Genomic DNA, 25,473 nt, shown 5'->3' with positions numbered 1-25,473 from the left:
ACTTTGATTCACAGGCATACATACCTTCCTAGGAATATGATATTCACAAAGACCAGATAAAATAAGTAAAATATCAGACTGAATTTCCAGAAGAATGGCCTCTTCCTTATCATTATACTTGCTTATTGTATTTTTAAAGATTCCTGATTTGAAGAAAGTTAAAGAATGTAAAGTTACTGAACACTGTATTTTTATTTTGATCAATTACTGTTCTGAAATTCTTATAAAATTTCAACTAGAAGAACTATTTTTAAAAGCGTTATTTTCATTGCATGATTTCCTAGAAGCTGTAGAGAGATGATAAATGTATTCTTTGCGATCTTAATACAATCAATATTCTGATATATATAGAATTTCTAGTACATAATTAATTGAATATCATTAAAAGCAGCCTTTTACAACCTGATACTTCACCAAGAAAACAAAACTGTTTAAAAATATGCAGTTTCATGAGGCAAAGACACATGCCTTTGCAAATATATGACCAAAATACCGATCTTAGCTTGCCTCATCTCTTCTTTTCCTTATGATTAACAGGGTCAATTTTAAGTAAAGGTGGAAGAGTGCCCTAAGTATGTTTTCTTTTTCTGTTACTTCTTTCTGTGTTGTCTACTTATGTCTACCTGAAGGCATTTTTGACAACTTAGGTAGCAATATTCTTGTGTCCTTTAAAAGTTCTCCCTTGCTTCCAATCAAAATTTTAAAAGACTTGAAAACAGTCACTTTACACTGATGGAATGTCATTCACAAGAACATTTTGCTTCAGAAAAGGACCTCTCCTTTAAACTTTATATAAGGAACTAAAGTCACTTTTCTTCACTTAAAGGGAATCAAAGGGAATTAGCATTAACAGCAAGGTGTGGAGCTATATTTCAAAGTAAAAGGGCCATGGAAACCATAGCCTATTTCCATAGTTGTCCCTGAAGGGACAGTTCTTGGTCCTGTTACAGTGAATTACAGGTGAAGGATCAGAGTCTAGGAAGGCTAGTTGAGTGTGCTGGAGGCCAGGGCAAAGGTATGCCATGGACAGAGGCCTATGTTTTCTCATTAGGACACCTTCTAGGAACCCAGCTTGGCTTGCCTCAGGTCGGCTTCTCTTCTCTAGATTAACTCCTCTTCTTCCTATCTGTGTACAGGTATTTCACTTTCCCTGTTATCTGTAATAAATGTTATGTTAATATTGAATTATTTTCTTAATATTTATCCTTTAACTCCCTACATTTACCCTCTCCGTGTCCTATTTTAAATCGTTAGATATATTTCTTTCCTTTTTCCTCTTTCCAAAATAGCATTGTATATATAACTTCCCTAATCCAAACTACTAATAGCTCCCCGTGCTTAAAGTGGATGAAGTTCAAACTCTATTATTATCTGCCATTCAAAACTCTTTCTAGCTTGGCGTCTGACTAAACAATTAACTTTATCTCATATTATTTATCTTCATAAAACTTTGACTCCACTTAAACTAGCTCTGAACACACCATCATGTATATTTTGGCTTCATGTCTTTGCTCATGCTATCCCCTTGTGTGAAGGACCATTTCTTTCTCTTTTTTTCCCCTTGAAACAGCCTTACCTTCACACCCTAACTCATAAAGTTTCCTGTTAAGATTGCCCAGCCTTGAAAACTACTCTGTGGCATTTACTCTCTGTATTACTCACTAGGTGCTTTACTGATAGTGCAGGGTAACTCATACTATCTTTCTATGACATATATCTTTCCTTTTGTTTCCATTAAGGCAAGGTCCTGAGAGTTCTGCTCTATACATATTTATGACATCAGTGCCTAGACAACAGGTATATAAACATTTGTGTTTACAATGCAATTACTATTTATTGAGTTTATTACTACTACGGAGCCCTCTGTTAGACTCAGTAAGAGACGATCCCTACCTCTAGGAACTCACATAATAAAGATCAATTTCTTTCAAGTTAAAGGGATGAGGTCCTAAGAAGAAAAGAACCCTTGCTATTTGCTTTTCCTTCCCCTCTTGCCACCCAGGTAAGATTAAGACTTTTTCCTGGATAGATGGAAACTGTATTCATCCTGTTAGGCTGGGGCCTTAACATTGAGTTCTGCATAATAAAATGTGCACAGAAGAGATAAAATCTACTTTCAGGTTTGATCATCCTAAGTAAACTCATCAATAAAGTGAATGTTTTTGCCTACACCTTTTTTTCAATATCTTCATTTTGTTTATTTGTATTATTGTTAGAGGGTACCACCCCTATCCAGACTTCCCTGGTGACTCAGCTAGTAAAGAATCTGTCTGCAATGCAGGAGACCTAGGTTCGATTCCTGGGTTGGGAAGATCCCCTGGAGAAGGGAACAGCTACCCACTCCAGTGTTCTGGTCTGGAGAATTCCATGGACTCTATAGTTCATGGGTTCACAAAGAGTAGGACATGACTGAATGACTTTCACTTTCACTTTCACCCTAATTCACTACTGATGGAAGAGTGGGCACTTGTCTTAACAGACAAGAAAATTTTTAAGTAAGCATTTATAATAAACTGACATCCAGCAAATTATATCACTTACCCATGTGGCAATCACTGAACATGAATATGACTAATATAACTCTTACTTCTCAAAGTCAGGAAAGGTTAGGGCCAGAGAACTATTTATTTTTTTTAATAATAAAAGGCATGAAGTTTTAACTCTAGGGGTTCTCAATTTTTTGAGAGCTCAATTTTGAACTCAATTTTGAGCACACATGTATGAATTTGGGGGATAAAGTGACTTAGCATTGTCAACTCTAATTTAAAAATTAAGGATATCCTGATATTTCACACCAGAAAGCCTATGTAAATTTCTGGTATGTCAAATGCACTGGAAAGTGTAATGCTATCCTCTTTTAAAATGACTCCAAAAGGCCTGGCCAAAAAGTGGTGATCTTACTACTAAAAGAATGAAACATAACAATAGTCCATTAAAAAAAGGACAAAGATAATCCTAAATGAAACCATATCTGAATTAAATAAATGTATAAAGGATAAGTAATCATGGTGTTTCAGTAAAGACAAACTAATTTATATCCATAGTATGAAACAAAAATCAGGAGTTTGTCAGCTATCGGACAAAATAAATGTATAGAAAACCATTTCAAACAAAATTTCTAATTTATAAAAATCCTACTTTCATCAGGACAGGACCATGTTACGTTTTACCTATTAGTTGCTGAATTGCTCCCTTTTCACACAGATCCTTGTTTATAGTATCATTCTCAAGGTAGACCATGGCTCTCAAGAGTCTTAAACTGTAACGCATCTGGGCAAACTTGTTGCCACGGCCACCTGCACCATGAAAACTGTTACCATGACTAAAGAAGGAATCTGTAAAAAATATTAATAGTTTAGTTTACATCAAGAAATTTAGACATCATTTCTATCTATATAAGTTTAAAGAGATGGTAAAATTTTGTCATACTTCAGGGTTTTTCTTTTTAGAGAAGTAAATGTGATTCGATTCCCTTCCTCTATTTCCTGTATACAAATACATGTTTTTGAATTTTACTCAAATGTATCATTATTGCATGTATCTTTTGTCATTTGTTTTTTATTAATGCAACATTATGTTTTTAAAATTATTCACATGGTTACAAGTAGATCTAGATCACTCAGTTTTAACTGTTTTCCACATCCACATTATAAATAACAGTTTATCTGTTCACTAGTACAAACTGCTAAGATGAACATTCTAGTTCATGTCCTCTTGTTCCCACAAAGAAGTGTTTTGCCTGTGACACCAGAATCCTGTAGAGTACACCCACATGGAGTTCTACTCAAGTTGTCAGATTGTTTCCCAAAGTGGTTATATGAATACAAAGTTTAAGAAATAGATTTTTTTCCTTGCTCTATTAAATGTGAAATGGTAGTTCACTGTTATCTTAATTTGCAGAGCAATTACATTTCCTCTGTAGTGCAGCGGGGTTAAATGTCTTTTAAATTTTTTTTTTTTTAATTTGAGATTTTCTCCAAATATTTTGAAGAATCTTCTTGGCAAACCTTATTCTTTGTCTACTCTACTGAGTTATTTTCCTTTCGATATTTATGAGTTCTTTATGAGCCTGAATTCCAATTGTTTATCAGTCAGAGGGGTGAATAAATATCTTCTCTCAATTTGTAGATTGTTATCTTATTCAGATTCTGTCATTCTGTCACACAGATATTTCTATTTTACAGTAATGATACATTTAATAATCTTTTATAATCTTATAAATACTTTAAGTTCTTCTGTTTTTTAAAAAAATCATTTTTCACCCTGTTATCATAGAGATAATCTCCCATATTTTCTTCTAAGATTTTTACAGTGTTTCACATTTAGGGTTTTAGTTCATTTTGCAATTGATTTTTTAAAACAAGTTAAAAGAATCTAATCTTTATTTTTTTCACAGAGCACCGATTGCCCGAGCACTATTTTTTTCTCATTGATTGGCAATATCATCTCTGATAATGCCCACCTCCCATATATTCCATTTCACTGGTCTATTCCAAGCCTAGTACAATATAATTTTAATTACTATAGCTTTATGGTCAGTCTTGATAAGTAACAAGAGAAGTCCTCTTTCTTGGATATAATATGCATTCTTAGAAAGGCTCTTTTAGAGGTATCTTTTTGTTTCGTGCTAGAAAAAAAAAAGTTCAAAGTACTGTTCTCAGTATTGTGTATAGGTTTAAAAATGTGGGTTCTGGGACCAGACTCCCTGTATTAAATCCTGGCTCTGCTACTTACTATGTGAAAGGGACAAGTTACTGAACTCCTCTGACTAAGTTCTAACCACTGACCTACCAGGCTAATAACAGAACCTCTAACTCCTAGATTTGTTTTGAGGCCTAAATGATTTAATAGTGTTGAAAGGGTTAAGGCCTACCTCACAGTAGGTACTCAATAACTGTTAGCCATCAGGCTTCCTTTGGTTAAGCAGCATTACCTTTTTTTTTTTTTTGTCTTATAGATTTCTATAAACATAAATGACATAAAGGAGATGCAGGAGAATTGTTTTATTTAATGTGCAGGAAAGATTGAGGGCAGGAGGAGAAGGGGACGACAGAGGATGAGATGGTTGGATGGCATCACTGACTCAATGGACAGCACCGACTCAAACTTTGGGAGTTGATGATGGACAGGGAGGCCTGGCGTGCTGCAGTTCATGGGGTCACAAAGAGTCGGACACGACTGAGCGACTGAACTGAACTGAATTTAACATGACTAAATTTAATAACTCATCATATTAAAAGCTAGAGAATAAAAATAAGCCATTGTTTTCTCTCCCTCATTGATAAATGAGTGCTATTCCTGATCTAATGAAAATGTGCCATGTAAAATTATTTCCAAAGCAAAGTTACTACCAGAAAAGAATGCAGTATCTTCCTTATAATTTTTTTAAAGAATATATTTATTTCCCTTCTAAGAATTATGAGAATTGAAATGAAGTAGTCATATAAATTATGGCTCTGTTAGTTTAGCAGACAACCTGTGGCTAGAGATCTAGATTTGAAGCTCCATGAAGGTAGGATTTTATTATTTTGAACATATATGTTTCTTTAGCAGATAAAACAATATATGGTAACTAGTAGGCATTCAATAAATATTTGTTGAATGACTAATTACAATATTATAGGACTTATTATAATTATTAGATAGGTCAAAAAATTTAAATCAGTTTAAATGAATGATTTCTTTTACTGAAAGGTAAGCATCAGGTATAGCTAACATTTACTAATGTCTGATTCTAAATGAAATCTCAGACTTTTTTCTTAAAACATCATTTAAATATATTAAAATCACTGAAGGTCAGATCAACATTTTTAGTTCTCCTTTTAATTGTATTTCTTTTTGTATACCACCATTCAGTTGAAGGATTTCCTCGTGGCTCAGATGGTAAAGAGTCTTCCCGCAATGTGGGAAACCCAAGTTCTATCCCTGGGTCAGGAAAATCCCCTGGAGAAGGAAATGGCAACCCATTCCAGTATTCTTGCCTGGAAAATTCCATGGACAGAGGAGCCTGGCAGGCTACCATCCATAGGGTTGCAAAGAGTTGGACATGGTTGAGCGACTTCACTTTCACTTTTATTCAGTTGAAATATGTAAACTGAAATTTTGACAGGAATCTGAAAGCCCACTTACCTTCACTGTCACACCATGTTAGAAATTCAAGGACTCGAGCATTTCCCGTATAGAACATGTACTCGTCTATTAAAAAAGGAGCCACTGATGACAAAGTGGCAATTGCATGCAGCTGTAGTTCTTCATACTGTGCTGCAGACCATTCAAGTATTTTGTGTTTCTCAGGCTTTTTAACATAGGTAAACAAAGCCAAAATAATTTTGCCATCAATTAATAGCTATGAGAAAGGCAAAAGTACTATGTTAGAAACATAATTAAAACAATTTAATCTAAGGAAATTTAATAACAGATTTCCAATTTGATGTGTTACTGATGATTTCAAAATATTTCCTTCCTAAAGATTCCAAGCTATGTTAAGTACCAAAAACTAAAAAACCAAAAACCAAACTCAATAATAGCAACAGTTCACTATGATTCCCCTTTCTGGGCTATGCACTCTATGGCTGACAATAATACATAATAAGTAGTAATTTTTAAATCTATATTACTTATATATGCAGTTTAGCTCCTGCTTATGATAAAACCACAGGAGTCAAAAATTTGGGGCAAATAAGCTGGTGGTTATTTCTGCCTTCCTTGCTTTCCTAAAAAAGAAACATTTTAGAAATTCAATTGTATATTGGAGCTGTATATTTTAAGAAATTGTACACTTCAAGAAATCAATTTTGTCTGAAATTATGATCATGACTGTGGCTAATTTTTAAGCACAGGCAACAGAACGTACACAAATACTCTATTTAGTTTGTACTGAATCCATGATTTCAATAAAAAGTACAATGCTATGATAATATGACACAATCAAGTTAATATGATAGTTGATTCTGATTGATACATATTTATGGTTCATAAGATAGTAACACACCATGTGCTATATTCTATTCAACTTTCTTTTCATCTGGCATTATCCTACGAAGACATTTTCACAACAGCATCTATGAATTTTTCTGAAATTTATATTATTCCACATGGAAAGAGCACCAGATTTAGAACTGAGAAAGCAAAAATAACTATTAGTTCTAGCATTTCTATATTAAATGAATAATTTTTCTGAAATACTCTGTGAACTGTAATAGTACACATATTCATTATCACTACCACTACTGAGTCACAAACACAAACATATGACAGGAAAAAAATGGACTGATTCCATTGCTTACATCTGTGCTTTAAGTAACTTACCACAGTCTCTGTGCCATTTGACCCTGTAACTGTCATTAAAATGGTTATATGATACTCCATTGTAATAATAAAACACATTCTATTAAGTTTCTATATGGCATTTCAGAAAATACATTTAGGTTCTACAGAGTACATGCTTTTGATGTGAATAATTAAGTTATAATTGTAAAGACAGGCTTTTTCCTGAGCATTTTTTGGTATATTCCTCAAAGTGGCATTACCAAAAATTTTTCTTAGCTATTTTAATCCTCATAATAATTTTATGATATAGGTATCTTTTCCATTTTGAAACTGAGATAACTGGAATTGAGAGAAGCTAGATTGCTTAATCAAGATCACATTACTAGAAAGCAAAGAAACTTGAGTCTACCTGACTAAAGCCTTAATCACCATACTATAAGCTCAAACTACTGCACAATTGCACTCATCTCACACGCTAGTAAAGTAATGCTCAAAATTCTCCAAGCCAGGCTTCAGCAACACGTGAACCATGAACTTCCAGATGTTCAAGTTGGTTTTAGAAAAGGCAGAGGAACCAGAGATCAAATTGCCAACATCCACTAGATCATCAAAAATGCAAGAGAGTTCCAGAAAAACATCTATTTCTGCTTTATTGACTATGCCAAAGCCTTTGACTGTGTGGACCACAATAAACTCTGGAAAATTCTGAAAGAGATGGGAATACCAGACCACCTGACCTGCCTCTTGAAAAACCTATATGCAGGTGACGAAGCAACAGTCAGAACTGGACATGGAACAACTGACTGGTTCCAAATAGGAAAAGGAGTATGTCAAGGCTGTATATTGCCACCCTGCTTATTTAACTTCTATGCAGAGTACATCAGGAGAAATGCTGGGCTGGAAGAAGCACAAGCTGGAATCAAGATTGCCGGGAGAAATATCAATAATCTCAGATATGCAGATGACACCACCCTTATGGCAGAAAGTGAAGAAGAACTAAAGAGCCTCTTAATGAAAGTAAAAGAGAATAAAAAAGTTGGCTTAAAGCTCAACATTCAGAAAACTAAGATCATGGCATCTGGTCCCATCACTTCATGGGAAATAGATGGGGAAACAGTGGAAACAGTGTCAGACTTTATTTGGGGGGCTCCAAAATCACTGCAGATGGTGATTGAAGCCATGAAATTAAAAGACACTTACTCCTTGGAAGGAAAGTTATGACCAACCTAGATAGCATATTAAAAAGCAAAGACATTACTTTGCCAACAAAGGTCCGTCTAGTCAAGGCTATGGTTTTTCCAGTGGTCATGTATGGATGTGAGAGTTGGATGGTGAAGAAAGGTGAGCACCAAAGAATTGATGCTTTTGAACTGTGGTGTTGGAGAAGACTCTTGAGAGTCCCTTGGACTGCAAGGAGATCCAACCAGTCCATCCTAAAGGAGATCAGTCCTTCCATTGGAAGGACTGATGCTGAAGCTGAAACTCCAATACTTTGGCCATCTGATGTGAAGAGCTGACTCATTGGAAAATATCCTGATGCTAGGGAAGATTGAGGGCAGGAGGAGAAGGGGCGACAGAGGATGAGATGGTTGGATGGCATCACCAACTCAATGGACATGAGTTTGGGTGGGCTCCGGGAGTTGGTGATGGACAGGGAGGCCTGGCGTGCTTCAGCTCATGGGGTCGCAAAGAGTCAGACACGACTGAGTGACTGAACTGAACTGAAGGTAAACATATGGGCTGATGAAAGATTTGCAGTTGTGACTTTTAAAAAATTATACTACAAAGTGAGACAATTTTAATTTTTGCTTTGATTACTTTTTACCTGTATAGTAGATAAATCTTTACATAGGATCACAATTATATTGAATAGCAATTTCTTCAACTCAAAATCTTCGTAGGAATTAGAAACCTTAACACCTTTTACCAAAGGATTTTGACTTTTAACTGTGAGGGAGAAAAAAAAGAAAAGGAAAATAAAAGCTGAAATGATGTATAAGACATATTAAGATAATTATAACTTGAAAGTTTTATGTTTGTTACCTTCATTAAATGTTGCAAATAATATCAAATCCCTGGTAAAGCCAGACTCCTAATAAAAATGCACAAAAGAAACAGATGGATGAATTAATTATATGGAAATAAGGTTACACATGCCCATATTTACCTAATATTTAAGTATATTTGTCACATTCTCCTTGTCACTGACTTGAACTCATAAAGCACTAATAATAGGAAGGGGTGAAAGCAAGAAAATAAAAACATATAGCCGGATATACCTGTAATTTATTTAATATTAAACTTCATTTTGTAGGTCCTAAGAAATATTTTTAATTATTCTATGAATATTTTATAAGATGCTGTTTAAAATTTGTTAGGAACCTAAAAATGTATTACTACAAGTTACTTATGTAATTCATTATCCATAGCTTCAATTGACAAAAGAAGGAAAGAAAATAGTTATTTTCAACAGCTTTTCTTCTTAACACCCCCTAGTTCCCCATCCTGACATCAACAACTCTCCTATATGAAAGGCTTGGTCAAGAGAAAATAAACAATTCCTATTTAACCCAAAAAGCCCTGAAGAATGACGAGAACTGCAGACATTTCAGCATGAGGGAACTCACTCCTGACAGAGATATTCTAGGAATATCTACCTAATATGTACATTAGGAAGAATTTATAAGACAAACTTTGGGCTTTTGAGCTTGCAACTATATATTCCTACTACTTTAAGATCCACATGTTTTTTTATTTTTTTTCCATTTATTTTTATTAGTTGGAGGCTAATTACTTTACAATATTGTAGTGGTTTTTGCCATACATTGACATGAATCAGCCATGGATTTACATGTGTTCCCCATCCCGATCCCCCCTCCCACCTCCCTCTCCATCCCATCCCTCTGGGTCTTCCCAGTGCACCAGCCCTGAGCACTTGTCTCATGCATCCAACCTGGGCTGGTGACCTGTTTCACCCTTGATGGTATACTTGTTTCAATGCTGTTCTCTCAGAACATTCCACCCTCGCCTTCTCCCACAGAGTCTAAAAGTCTGTTCTGTACATCTGTGTCTCTTTTTCTCTTTTGCATATAGGGTTATTGTTATCATCTTTTAAAATTCCATATATATGCATTAGTATACTGTATTGGTGTTTATCTTTCTGGCTTACTTCACTCTGTATAATGGGCTCCAGTTTCATCCATCTCATTAGAACTGATTCAAATGAATTCTTTTTAATGGCTGAGTAATATTCCATGGTGTGTATGTACCACAGCTTCCTTATCCATTCGTCTGCTGATGGGCATCTAGATTGCTTCCATGTCCTGGCTATTATAAACAGTGCTGTGATGAACATTGGGGTACACGTGTCTCTCTCAGATCTGGTTTCCTCGGTGTGTATGCCCAGGAGTGGGATTGCTGGGTCATATGGCAGTTCTATTTCCAGTTTTTTAAGGAATCTCCACACTGTTCTCCATAGTGGCTGTACTAGTTTGTATTCCCACCAACAGTGTAAGAGGATTACCTTTTCTCCACACCCTCTCCAGCATTTATTGCTTGTAGACTTTTGAATAGCAGCCATTGTGACTGGTGTGTAATGGTACCTCACTGAGGTTTTGATTTGCATTTCTCTGATAATGAGTGATGTTGAGCGTCTTTTCATGTGTTTGTTAGCCATCTGGATGTCTTCTTTGGAGAAATGTCTGTTTCGATCTTTGGCCCATTTTTTGATTGGGTCATTTATTTTTCTGGAATTGAGCTGCAGGAGTTGCTTATATATTTTTGAGATTAATCCTTTGTCTGTTTCTTCATTTGCTATTATTTTCTCCCATTCTGAAGGCTGTCTTTTCACCTTGCTTATAGTTTCCTTTCTTGTGCAAAAGCTTTTAAGTTTAACTAGGTCCCATTTGTTTATTTTTGCTTTTATTTCCAATATTCTGGAAGGTGGATCATAGAGGATCTTGCTGTGATTTATGTCGGAGAGTGTTTTGCCTATGTTCTCCTCTAGGAGTTTTATAGTTTCTGGTCTTACATTTAGATCTTTAATTCATTTTGAGTTTATTTTTGTGTATGGTGTTAGAAAGTGTTCTGGTTTCATTCTTTTACAAGTGGTTGACCAGTTTTGGAAGTTTTGGCCACAGCAATCAGAGCAGAAAAAGAAATAAAAGGAATCCAGATAGGAAAAGAAGTGAAACTCTCACTGTTTGCAGATGACATGATCCTCTACATAGAAAACCCTAAAGACTCCACCAGAAAATTACTAGAGCTAATCAATGAATATAGTAAACTTGCAGGATATAAAATTAACACACAGAAATCCCTTGCATTCCTATACACTAACAATGAGAAAACAGAAAGTGAAATTAAGGAAACAATACCATTCACCATTACAACAAAAAGAATAAAATACTTGGGATTATATCTACCTAAAGAAACAAAAGACCTGTACATAGAAAACTATAAAACACTGATGAAAGAAATCAAAGAGGACACAAATAGATGAAGTAATATACTGTGTTCATGGATTGGAAGAATCAATATTGTGAAAAAGAGTATACTACCCAAAGCAATCTATAGATTCAATGCAATCCCTATCAAGCTACCAACGGTATTCTTCACAGAACTAGAACAAGTAATTTCACAATTTGTATGGAAATACAAAAAACCTCGAATAGCCAAAGCAATCTTGAGAAAGAAGAATGGAACTGGAGGAATCAACCTGCCTGACTTCAGACTCTACTACAAAGCCACAGTCATCAAGACAGTATGGTACTGGCACAATGGTACTGTATATATGGTATACAGTATATATGGTATATATGGTACTGATATAGATCAATGGAACACAATAGAAAGCCCAGAGATATATCCACATGTTCTTTAAAATGTGAAGATGTTATATCTGTTGATTCACATTCATGGAATTCACCCAAGTGTTTGCAAGGATGTTAATGAGAATTTGTTGGCTGACCAAGGGCTTCCACAGAAACATAGGTCCACGTACATATTGCAGCCTTGACTAGGAAGCTATATAGGTAATGAATGAAAAAATGACTTTTAGACTGAGGCCAGGCCCCAGTTTGCACCTTAAAGAGATGCTAAAATTCAGGGTAAACCTGTAATCTTAGTGGTTTGAAGAACCAGAAGACAGAGGCAATCACAGGCAACCTGTGGGATAATATCAAAGAAATCAAACGTAACTATAATCAGTTTCAGAAGGACAGGAGAGAGAGAAGCAGGTTGGACAAATATTTAAAGAATTGTGGTCCCAAATTCTCCAGGTGAAAGTGGAAGTGTTAGCTGCTCAGTCGTGTCGACTCTTTGAGACCCACAGACTGTAATCCTCCAGGCTCCTCTGTTCATGGAATTCTCCAGGCAAGAATACTAGAATGGGTAGCCATTCTCTTATTCAGGGGATCTTCCCAACCCAGAGATTGAACCTGGGTCTCCTACATGGCAGGCAGATTCTTTAGCATCTGAGCCATTGAATCACTGGTTTTTCCTTAAATTTACATATTCAGGAAATTTAAATCAAAGTTAATAAGTAAATTTAAAGGAAATCAACCCTGAATATTCATTGGAAGGACTGATGCTGAAGCTGAAGCTCCAATACTTTGGCCACCTGATGCCAAGAGCCATCTCATTGGAAAAGACCCTGACGCTGGGAAAGATTGAAGGCAAGAGGAGCAGGGGGTAACAGAGGATAAGATGGTTGGATGGCATCACCAACTCAATGGATATGAGTTTGGGCAAATTCCAGGAGATGGTGAAGGACAGGGAAGCCTGGTGTGCTGCAGTCCATGGAGTCACAAAGTCAGACACAACCAAGCTACTGAACAACAGTAACATATTCAGGAAGATGTATGAATCTCAAACAGGGTAAATACGGAGAAAAATCACATCTTGGCACATTATAGTAAAACTGCTGAGAACCAAAAATACTTTACATAGAACAGCAATTTGAAATAATGACTGCTTCTTATACAAAACAATGGGGGCCAGAAGACAGTGGAATGATATCTTTAAAGTGCTAAAACAGAATAAAAATTGCAATCTAGAATTCCATATTTTGTGAACACAGATGTCAAGAATTAAAGTTAATTAAAGCTAGTCTAAGATACAAGAAGCTAAGAAAATTTGTTGCTAGCAGTCAGCAGATCTGCATCACAAGGAATGGTGAAGGAAATTCTTTGGGTGAAAGAAATGATAACAGTTAGAAACTCATATCATCAGGAAGAGATGAAAAACATCATGAATAGTAAATACGTGAGTAAATTATAGTACACGAGGAAGATCTCAACTGTCCAAAGGGATAAAAAGAAGAATTGGCAGAGTGCAAGTATACTGGTGACCATAATGATATTATAACCTGGTATTACAACAAAGCACATAAATGTTGGGAAGATCCCCTGAAAAAGGGAAAGGCTACCCACTCCAGTATTCTGGCCTAGAGAATTTCATGGACAGTTCATGGGGTCACAAAGAGTCAGACACAACTGAGTTACTTTCATTTTCACATAAATGTTACAACACAGTTTAGGACTCCTTCCTCCCCCCTACACCCACCGCTTCCACAATTAAAATTAAAATGCAATTTGATTTATACTTACAATCATTGGTGCCCCAGGATTTTGAGATATAATTGTTGTGATCACTAATATGTCGTTTCTAAGCTGACGATCATAATGACTAACGCCTCTTATAAACAGATTTTTAAATACTTCCTTCAAAGCCCTAAAAAAATAAAATCATATCTTTAAAGCTATATTTCTACAGAAATACTCCTTAAGTACTTCCCACCAAAATCTCCCTTTTTTATTCATTTCAAAATATTTCTAATCTTTTCTCTTTCCAAATCTACCTGTAATTCACTGAGGGAGCAAATAAGAATCTCTCAATCGAGTCTATAAACGGTGGTCAAAGTGACTTTTCTAAAAGATTCAGTTACATCATTCTTCTTTCTAAAATTACTTAAGGGCTTTTTCCTTTGTTCTCAGGATAAAGTCCTACCTCTTTACCACGACTTATCAGGCCTTCCATGCTGTGATCCCTGCTAACATTGTTAGCTTCATCTTTCACTATTCTACCCTGTATTTTCTGCTCTATGTTGAATTTCTTTAAATTTTTCAATTTTGCTAAATTCTGCTTTCACTTCTATTCCTCTGTCTAGGGTGCTGTCTACATGCAAAATTCTTGTGTTGCTAACTCACATTTAGCATTCAGATACCAGATTAGAGTTTGTTATGAAGTGTTCATTAACTCTCCAAGTATGGGTTAGGTTTCCTGTACAACGGGCATTTGTCACTTTATCTTCTAGGACCTCCTTGCTCTTCTTATGATAACAATATCCTTAGTCTTATTTAGGCAGTCACTCTTTCCCCACTTTTGGTCTTGTGATGCTGTCTTTAACTAAAAGGAAGCTAGTTAGAGCATTCCTTCTTTCTGTCACCAGTAATTCACTCTGGAATGGGCATATGGCCAGCACCAGGTTAGCAGGAACTCAGAAAAATTTTCTTTGAGCTTTTGGAATAGCTTCTCTTCTGCTTGGTTTGGGGTTGTGATGATGTGATCCTAGACTTCTTTGAGCTAACCATATGGATCTTGAGACTTAAGCCAACACACTGGAAAACAGTGAAGAGAGATGAAGAGGGCCCAAGTCCTGATATTTGCTGAGTCTTGAATACAGCTACACATGAAATCAGTTTTATCCTTGACTCCGTAGTTACATGAGCTCATAAATGTCCTATTTGGTTTATATCAATTGAGTTGGGGGTTCTGTCACTTGCAAAGAAAAATGCACTGATCTACCCTCTTCTGGAGAACATGAAGAACCTTGCAATAATTCTCCTTCATAATATTTAGTATGCTCTCTTTTAGTTGCCTATTTACTTGTCTGTCTCTCTTAACATAATACAAGTGCCATGAAAGCAGAGACCATCTCTATACTGTTTCCAGTTTTACTTCCACAGACTAGTACTGAACTTGGCACAGAGCAGACAGTAATTATTTGATAAATAAATTATTAAGTAACTTAAAGTCTCACTCATTTTATTGCTAATGCTTACTGCAATATCTGGAAGAGAGTAAATACTCAAAAACAGGTTTACTAAATGTACAAATGAGATAGTCCTTTTAAATATCTAATTTTACTTTATATATACTCAAGGACACATTTATATTTACATTTGTTAGCAAGCTACTTTAAATGTCTTCCACATAGAAAGAAAAGACTTGTTATTATGCAAATACATTTATACCATGGTACAAAAAAAGTCCTGATACATAGCCATCATATGAATCAAAAACCTAATTGAACACAAATTTAAACGAAGAGTTTAGTTATGCACCAGCTATCATTTTAAGGCTAAAAACATTCCTATCTAACCCTATATACTTACAGCAAACATTTCAAGTTACTAAGCTGTTGTATGATTTCTTCTTTTGAAGATTTTTCTAGTAAGTTCCAAAGTATTTCAGATGAACGAAATAAAAGTTGTCCAGAGGGATCTGGGTCATTGAGGTGAGCACAGATTCCACTGGCTGCTTGTGCTTTCACCATTAAAGTACAATTAACTTCTGAAAATAAATTCTAAAATTGTTTTAGACTCGACATTATTAGATAAAAACAAAAACAGTTGAGAATGAAGTGTTCAGTTATGTACATAATATACAAACCAGAAGTTGAGAGATGTTGCAGAGCTTTAAGTACCCAAAGTTTCTCAACAAGTTGATTTTCAAGCAACTCCAACGACTGAACCATTGTTTTTGCCAGTCCTCCAACTTCAGCCATTTTAATCTTATATGAGGAACTAGCCTGCTGGTAACCTAACAACAATTAGTGAATAAATATGTGCAACTATTTCACATAGAAATCATCTACATTAAACAAAGGAATGAGTAATTTATCACTAAACAGCAACAACGACAACAAAAATTTTTAAAAAGTATATGGCAAAGGGTCGGACACAGCTGAGCAACTGAACTGAACTGATATGGCATTTTAAAATGGTATAGCACGGGGTAGACAAACTTATTCCATAATAGGCCAGGTAACAAGTATCTTAGGTTTTGTAGCCTATAAGGTTTCTCTCTCAAATATTCAACACTGCTACCAGAGCACAAAAGCAGGTATAAACTGTATAAAAATAAGTGGGCATGGCTGTGTTCCAATGAAAGTTTATTTACAGAGGGCTGGTTTTGGCTCTGGATCCATAGTTTGCTGATCCCTAGTGTAGAATTTGAAATAGGACCACAGTTTTGGAGACATATCTTAAATGCTAAAATGAACATTATTTCTTGTGTCTAGATATACCTTTCCATAAATGAAAATGGCATGATTACAAATACTAAATATATTCATATTCAAGTCAATGCACGACTTTAGTGCTTTCAAGGGACCACAATTATGCAACTTGGTGATGTAATTTGGCAATGAAAATATAATGCTATTCTGATAAATGCTAGTGAAATATAATGGTATTTTAAGGAAGCATGATTCTTGGTGATAATAACTCCCATGAGAAACACTACCACCTCTCCTTTGATACAGCTGCACGGGTGGTTGCCCAACAATCTCTCAACTCGAGAGAGATTAAATATACAGCAGAGGGTACCTGTTCACTTGAGATGCAGCTATTTTCTCTCGTAGTGATATACTATCTATCTCCCTGATTTCTTGACTTTTGAGACCAACTAGATTCTTTGCCATGGTTCTGAGATGTCTGTTATTTCATCTTTATGAATTTGATCTTTAGCCCTGGACATGGCCCTGTCCTTTCCTGTGATGGGTTCTCTATGGTATGCCCTATCGACTCACTTTAGGTGTTTAAAAAGTATAAAGGGGAAACCAAAAGTTGCATAATTTCATCATTCAGAGATAACAACCTTAACATTCTGGTATATTTCTTACAGTACTGATATTTTTAATGTATCATATAATTTTAACAATACACTGTATGTAGAATTTTATATTCAATTGTAGCCACTAAACATTTTATTGTAAGCCTTTTCTCATTCTATAAAATATTTTCCCAAATCATGGTTTTATTTGCATAATAGCCTGGTTGCATGCCTGCACTTTATGCTTACTGTATCTTTATATATTTAGTTTACATTTATATAGAAGGATATTGTAATATTAAGGCTCATGAACCCGATTCCTGTCCCCAGGGATATGTCTCATACAGTTGCCCTACTGATGACTTTTCAGCTGTGGTCCCAGATATCCAGCCACGCCATCACCTGAAGCCAACTGAGTGACAGCTACTGAGAGCACTGCCTAAGGTTTCCAATATTCAGAGCCTGGTTAAATTAAGATCAGCCTCACTTCTTTGCACCTTAACTCCTCTGTCTTACTTTATACATCTTGTTTACCCCCCTTTTTTTCTATCTTAAAAAGACAGTGTATATATTGCCTAGGTTAACCTTATGCTTGTACTCTTAATTCCATCCTCTCATGCTTTGGGAATTTCTTCCTCTCATTTTCCAAATACTAGCTTCTTGTTCCTCTGCCTATAGGGGAAAATGAAGTTTTCCCCTATCCTAAAAATCATGAACAAAGCAAAGAATCTTCTTTGATTTTGCTACCAGTGGAGTTGTTCTGCATCTTCCTTCTTTTTCTTCTCCATCTGATCTGAATGTGTAAGTCTGCATTCACTGCCTCTATCTCACAGTCCTCTCATTCTCTGGTCTTGTATCTGTCCTATTTACAGCAATAGTTCCACCAAAGATGTACTAGAGTTTTCCAGATATCACATCAATTGGTACTTTGACTCTTCAATTACAGAAGCCTCTACAGTATTTGACACTAGGACTACTGCTTCCTTCATCAAATATTTTATCCACTGGCATATAAGACATGACAATCTTTTGCTTTTCATCCTCCACTTTGAACCTTCTGTCACTGCCAATTTCTTTGGATCGTTTTCCCCCCTGGATCTCAGTATGGGCCCTCTCCACACTGTTACTCTTGGTCCTTTCTATCTGTTTTATCTCCTGGAAAAACTCAAGCATCCAGATGGTTTCAATTTTCATCTCTATTTGGGTGAATTCTAAACCTGTATTTCTGTTAGTATTCAGGGTCTACTATCTATCAAACACTTCCTCCTGTTTATCTCATGGATAGCTCAAATCTGACAGTTAATCTCTCTACTCATTTCTTCACTTCAGCTGTCTTCCCATTTTTCCCTATTTATAAGTTATCTTTTTTTTTCCTACCAGAGTCTTATTTTCACCTATCTTAAGGAACAGAGAACTTTAAAATGTATTTTATATCTTCTCTCCTTTCCTAGATTGATTATAAATTATGGAAACTATGAATGTAGGAAATATAACCTAAAGTAACATTATATCCTCCATATTGCAAGTACCCCCTATCTTGATATTACCCATTTCAGTGTGACTCATTTTATCATTATATATTAAGATCCCTTAGCTGTAACATGCAGAATTCTTTTTCCAGAAGTGGTGGAGAATATTACTAGCTTTAGGGATCTAACATTATAAATGTTAGAGAATAATAATATTATCAACAGTATTAAATGACATTAATAGTAATAATTATAATTAAACTAGTTTGGGTTTAACCTTAAAAATTCTGTTATAAATATTTAGCATCAGAATAAATATCTAAAGTTGAGAAAAGTTATATAATTTTTTTGTTTAAAATGACTGAAGAGCTTGAGACTGCCAAAACAGCCTATTTTTGTTGTGTTGCATTTATGATCCCCACTCTGTCTTTACAAGTTCAAAGAAAAATGAGAATGCTCTGTTTTATAAAGACATAAGTTATTACTGAAAAAGCATTGAAAACTTTACCTGTAATATGCTTTTTTGGTGGTTCTGCATGATAAAAGTCAATAATACACTTACAAATTTGAATCCTCAATTCAGAATTTGGTATTTTCATTAAGTCACCTGTCAGAAAGATGAATGAATGCTATTTAATAACAATGACATATGTTTATTTACAGTTTTAAGGATAAAGTATTAGTAACATGATTATTAAAATATCATCATCAGAGATTCAAACTGGATCATGTAATTTTAAATACATACACACATACAAACATACACACAAAACACTCTATCTATCCTTGTACCACTTGGCCAACAATCAACTCAGCCTTTCCTTTCCAAGAAGAAAAGAATGGTAATTAGCAGTTAGAACAAGATTGCCTAAGATTAAATCCTGCTTGACCACTTACTACCTGTATAAACTTGTGTCTCAGTTTTCTCATCCCATAAATTGGTATAGAAATAGTTACTACTTTAAAGATTGCTGTGAGAATTAAATGAGTTAGCCTGAGAAAAGGGCTGAGAGTTTTCCTCCCTAGCTAGAGAGTCAGTAATCTATTGCCTCTAATAATGTATCATTTGCTTAGAAAAGTTCCAGCTGAGTTCTGCCCCCTCAGTTTATTGACAGACTGGAAGATAGTGTTTCTAGGCAGTCTTTGTCCTGCTGGTAATAATTTTATGTTCAAGTTATTGTGGCGGGGATGGAGAATAGGGAAGATTCCTTTTCAGTCATATCTAAACAACTTTTGAATTGGCTTCAGCCTATACTTCAAACTGGATTGCATTTGCTCTGGTGAAGTCCTCTAAGTATGATTCCTAAGAAAATCTGAGAATGATCAGTGGGATTCTGAAAATGATCCATGCCTTCTGGGCACCTGAGAACAACTGCAGTCAGGAGTATCAGCTTCAGGACGGAAGAAGATCTGCTTGGATTCTCTGAGGGAAAGAGATAATTAGATGCCCCTTGAAGATCTGTGTTTTGCATTAGTTCTTGCATAATGTTTATCTCTGAGCGTAGTCAGTGAGTGGGTAAGCAAGTGGACGGGAGGAGGGAGCATGAAGGAAACAGCCTAGCTTTAGGAGAATCTATCTGCAAAAACTAACACTGGGGGAAAAAAAAAAAGACAGGCTTGAGATTATTCTCTTAATTTTTCTGGACTCTCCTTTGTGGTTAAAAACTCACTATGTTTTGAAACAAATTAGGCAACAGGAACAAATAAACTTTTCCAACAAAACTAGCCAAACCAAGTTTACGGGAAATGCTAAGGTTTCTTGTCTGTTTTACTATCATTTTAGTTCCCGTAAATTCAGATCATCTTTCACGGTTTCCTGTTTTACAGTCTCAGGGCAGAGTACCAACTTTTTCCTTTATGTTTCCAGAATCCTGCTGTTAAGTGGAAAAATATCTATTATTTAGGAGAAAAAGTAATATTATTCACTTTTATAAATAGCACATAGTAGAAACTGGAAATTATTAGTAAAAATGAATATCCTTTTTTCAAAATTTTGTACTATAATTATTTTAGTTTCAACTCATGTTTCCAGCAATTAATAAAGGACAGAATGGCAGTTCTTATCATAAGTAATCAGTGAAAGGAGTTTATATTTTAGCTAAGAGTTCATATTGCCCTCAAATGAGGCAATAACATGCTCTGTGAGCAGGCATTCAACAAACAGCAAACTGACACAATAAGAAAGGGCTATGTATTTACTATACAAATGCATATTTAAAAGTAATAAGGGCAACAGAGATTTTTTTAAATGTTATCAACCCAATCTACACATTTTATCCATTAATACTATCATATCCTATTTCCAGGTTGGCTTCTCACTGTAAATTTCTATTGATGATAGAGATTCACAGAATTAAAGTTTCCCATTAGTTTCCAACCTGCCTGTTCCTTAAGGTCATCTTATCTAACTCCGCATGTTTATTCTAATTTCCTTCCTCACCCACTGTAGGCCACAATAATTTCTCCCAAAGTATCTACAGATGAAGACTATGAAACTTTATTTAGACATAAAAGTGTTAGTGTCTATGTTAAAAATTTTAAATGATACTAGTACTTTACTAGTTTCTGTCATCTTTCAATATGGAATACAATGCTAGGAACATAAATATACAGTAAATACTTATTTTTAATTTGTATTTGTTTTACTTCTACTATACAAACAAAAACTAAATTAATAAGCATAAATTTAATTTAGGATTTGTTTTGGGAACAGGATGTCATGACTCAGGGGCTGATTCAAGGAGCCACAGTGTTTGATCTCATTTCTAAGATATTATTTTCTTTCTCTAGAAAATTGAGCAATAAGCCCAAATATAAAACCTGCCTGTAATTTTTTTAATATTTTTGTATACAAAATACAGGCATCTTTATGTATATTATATTAAAGTTCCCAATATTCCAGCATTTTATGATTTTAAATTATTTAATAATTGGGCCCTCAGTCAATTCCAGCAATCAATTAGATTCAAGCAGTTATTAGAGTTCAAAGATGAAAACATTTCTGTGATTACTGAGAGGAACACATACTTCTGATTTTTAAAAAAAATGTTAAACATTTCAACAAACTAAATACATAACATCAAGACATATAAGCACAAAGAAATATCTGCCAGTCCTTATAATTAAGGAACAAAAAATCCTGATGGTATCATGGAACACCCAAGTGGAAGATAACACAAAAAATATCACCAAGCACAGTATGATTAATCTCCAACCAGAAAACAAGAAAAGAGAAGGAGTATTCTTAGTGAAACTCAGTGAGAGAGAGATTTCCTTCTTGTCAGTGGTCCAATCATCTTAACTCACCCAAAAGTCCAACTGAATTAGCAGTATCTTCAGCATATGTTATTTCATCTGATGCTTTCTTTTTCAAAAATGGCAAGCTTCAATAAGAATGAACAACATATGAATTATGTTTAATGAAGTCCTTCACTGAAGAATCATTTGCAAAATAAGAGGAAAATTTCTCTTCTAAAGATTAAAATGAGGAGAGGGACTTCCCTGGTGGTTCAGTGGCTAAGACTCTGTGCTTCCAATGCAGGGGGCCTGGGTTCAAACCCTGGTCAGGGAACAAGATCCCATGTGCTGTAACTAAGACCTCATGCAGTCAAATAAATAAGTAAATATATATTTAAAAAAAAATGAGGATAAATATCCTGTTTCTTTAGTTCTGGAGAATTAACTACCAAAAAAATTTTTGTTTTTCTAACCAGCTGACCAAAATAAAAACAAAATAAAATCAGTTTATAAAAATGAAGAGAGATGGACATAAAAGGCAAGAGTTACGAAAGCCATCTGGCAATTCTACATAAATACAAAACTTAAGAATCCTCTTTCCTCTCTGAGGGTAAGATAATATTATACCTGTACTTCTATCAAAATTAGGAATACACTAGAAAAGCTGATACAAATCACAGGTCTAGTTTTACCTATAGCTTAAAGGCTGTTTAGGGGTTTTTTCCCTGAAATTGTTAAACTCCAGTTAATATATCAATGGTCTACTTGTTCTTAAGGGTTAGTGACTTTTTCCTTATTAATTGGATTAGTTACCATCCACAAAATAACAAATATACTTTTTGAGACACTAAAGAATTCAATTTAACAAATATTAATTACATTAGAATCATATTTCACAACTAATATAACCAAAGTTATTTGAAAATAATTTATTTATTCACAAATCAGAAAAGATAGGGCACTTGAACCTACGTCATTAGTCTGTCAGAGGAGAGATAAAAGTAACTTCCTAAATAAAAAATATCAACTATTTCAGTACTTCAGGAGTTCAAAATTTGAACTTTATATGCTATTTAAAGATATTTAATATATCTTACATATAGTACTTTTAAATCATGTTTTTCAAGAAAAATTAACCAAGGGGTTGAAAAACAGCACTGGGAACTATCACATATAGGTATATATTTATATAGGCCAATTCGAATTAAAAGATATTTCAAGGTCAAGCTATGAAAAGGAAAATTTTGTAAATGTCATCAAGGTTCCTTTCTAGTATTTCTAGGTTTCATTTCTACAATTTTTCATTTGAAGTAATTTATTACTTGTCACCCAGCTCATTGTTGAGTCTCTAAAGTGAAAAACTCTAAAATGAATTCTTGTCATATTTTTTTCCTTTTATTACCAAAGAAAATAACCTAAAGGATAAAGCATCAGAAGAGATTCCCACCAAAAAGGTTATGAAAAAAAGTAAGCATTATGCTTCTGATGCACTGAGAAAAATGAATTACTTAGAGGCCAAAACAGAAGGGCTTGATTTTACTTTTTAAATTTTCAGTGTTTTTATATCCCCAAAATGACCTGAAAACTGAATCAAGTGAGGGTATGGTATGGAAAAATGCACGATAAAATGAGAAATTAGGAAATTTTTAAAAAATAAATAATGTGGACAATTATGAACTATGAAGTAAGTGAAGAGTGCATTTCTAAAGATTTCTCATATTATGCAATGAAACATCCAGTCACAGCTTTCCTAGAGAACTAATTATTGGTGGAGTGCTCTAGGAACACTGATATTGTAAGTAATGCTTGTGAACACAGTATTCTAAGATTGCATGGCCTCAAAATCTGGAACTATTTTACATAATATTATCTCACATCAATATAAAAATAATTTCCAATTAGTGTATTACAGTTCCTTGAGAGCATCAGAGCAATAATTTATTTCTTTATTTTCCATGGACTCCATTAAAAAGGCATGGTAAGGACATTCAATAAATTATTTTCAATCATCTGTTCAGATATCAAGACACTTAAATGAACTTAGTAACAAAATTGCAAATATTACTGCTACTAAATCTAAAAGTGAGAGATATACTTACTATGTATAAATACTAATATTTATAATTAAAAGAAACTCACTTTTTAAAGTTAAAATTGGTAGAAAAGTTTAGAAGGTTCAATTGTCAAAAAGTTTATCTCTTTTTAAAGAAATTTCCTCTACCGATTATATTGAAAACTGGGAATAAGTATTTTAATATACATCTTGATTAACAACTATATGGCTGTTCCCCCAAATGGTTGTTGAAACAATAGTACAGAGGATGGAATATATAAATTTTATAATTCTGATCTCTAATTTACATTTAAAAAAAAATCCCCAAAATAATTTGGTGATAAATCATTCTTTATTCAAATTTGGAAGATCAAATAAAACATTTTGACTCTCATATCTTTGACAGTCAAATTTTTTAAAGAGATAGAAAAAAAACTAGACAGAAATTTCTATTACCCATAAATTTTCTCAAGGATTCTCTAAAAATACTATAACTTCTTATTTACATTTCACATTTTTAATTCACTTGAGGTAACTTATTATGAGAAAATATTTTATTATACTTACAGTTTAAGTTCTTGTGGCCAGCAATCTCAGACTATAGTAAAGTGGACTACCTTTGAGATATCAGCTGCTGGAATCAAGTGATCAAGTGAAGCTTCCTGAGTTCTATATTGCTTTGCTACACCATAATGCATAATATCTTTGTAAGATAAAACATAAAATACTGCATGCATGCTAATGTAAAATAAAGTTTAAAAACTTACCCACATAATTTTATGATATTATATGCAGGTTCTATAAAATGGGGCTGTGTTTTGATTTTTTCTGTGCATAGATTCAGAATTTTAAATATCTGTGCTAAATCCCTTAGGGGCTTTAATATTTTTAGTTAAGAAATAAAATTAAGATTTTTATTAACATATTCTTTATGGTATTTCTATCAAGAAAGTCTATAGAACTTCATCTATTCTGTTAAATATGGTTGACCCTATTTTAATTACACTAATTTTGAAGTGTAGAGAAAAACAGAACCATTTTTTTAAGGAATATTATTTAATTTTTGTCTTAGTAACCTCTTATTCAAAATATTTTTTCGTTTCTCACCACATCTTTAGAATCTGATTACCAACTACTGTATCACATACTCAGTTGAGCAATAACTATTGGCAATGAGTAATAACACTTGGAAAAAAAATAACTTAATGGCTCAATTATCTCCTTCATCTCCACCCAAATACAAAACATACATTGCTCAGGAATAAGCAACCCAAACCTACCTTACTTTCCTGCATTATTTTATTAACATTACTCAGTTGCCTTTTCTTGTTTATAAGGTTTATACTGGTTGAAATTTTATTTAAGACTAGTTTATGAAAGCAAAATGTACCCTCTCTAAATCTTCAGGTAAAAGCAACTTTTATTTTATCTATTTAAAAAACCCAATTGGTACATAAACAAATTTCACTTTTTTTTTAATAGTTAAGGGCACATGGTAACTGTGACTTGCACTTCTTAACTGAATCTGATCACTTCTAGTCTCTTTCTAGGAGCTTCTCTGAAAAAGACAGGTGAGCTGGATGTATTAGAAATACAAACTTCTATTAA

The 25,473-nt window shown here is 34.2% G+C and overlaps 1 protein-coding gene across 7 annotated transcripts in view; it reads right to left on the bottom strand.

The window, feature by feature from the left end:
* Positions 1 to 25,473, bottom strand: part of CFAP69 (cilia and flagella associated protein 69) — a 58,574-nt gene that overhangs the window by 20,635 nt on the left and 12,466 nt on the right. For 2 of the 7 annotated variants that reach the window (XM_061165542.1, XM_061165543.1), the window contains exons 4-14: positions 24,633 to 24,742; positions 21,882 to 21,958; positions 19,084 to 19,182; positions 15,943 to 16,092; positions 15,666 to 15,843; positions 13,878 to 14,001; positions 9,313 to 9,361; positions 9,095 to 9,216; positions 6,130 to 6,346; positions 3,171 to 3,335; positions 25 to 143 (exon numbers count right to left, since the gene is read on the bottom strand). In XM_061165542.1, the coding sequence (XP_061021525.1) occupies positions 25 to 143; positions 3,171 to 3,335; positions 6,130 to 6,346; positions 9,095 to 9,216; positions 9,313 to 9,361; positions 13,878 to 14,001; positions 15,666 to 15,843; positions 15,943 to 16,092; positions 19,084 to 19,182; positions 21,882 to 21,958; positions 24,633 to 24,742 (1,410 nt within the window). Of the gene's footprint in view, positions 1 to 24; positions 144 to 3,170; positions 3,336 to 6,129; positions 6,347 to 9,094; positions 9,217 to 9,312; positions 9,362 to 13,877; positions 14,002 to 15,665; positions 15,857 to 15,942; positions 16,093 to 19,083; positions 19,183 to 21,881; positions 22,216 to 24,632; positions 24,743 to 25,473 lie in introns of those variants that run through there. The other 5 variants (XM_061165545.1, XM_061165546.1, XM_061165548.1 and 2 more) reach the window with 4 other exon arrangements.

Source organism: Dama dama, chromosome 18, assembly GCF_033118175.1.
Source record: "Dama dama isolate Ldn47 chromosome 18, ASM3311817v1, whole genome shotgun sequence".
Classification (NCBI taxonomy): domain Eukaryota; kingdom Metazoa; phylum Chordata; class Mammalia; order Artiodactyla; family Cervidae; genus Dama; species Dama dama.
The sequence above is the reverse complement of the archived record's forward strand: the minus strand, read 5'-3'. Positions and strand labels throughout refer to the sequence as shown.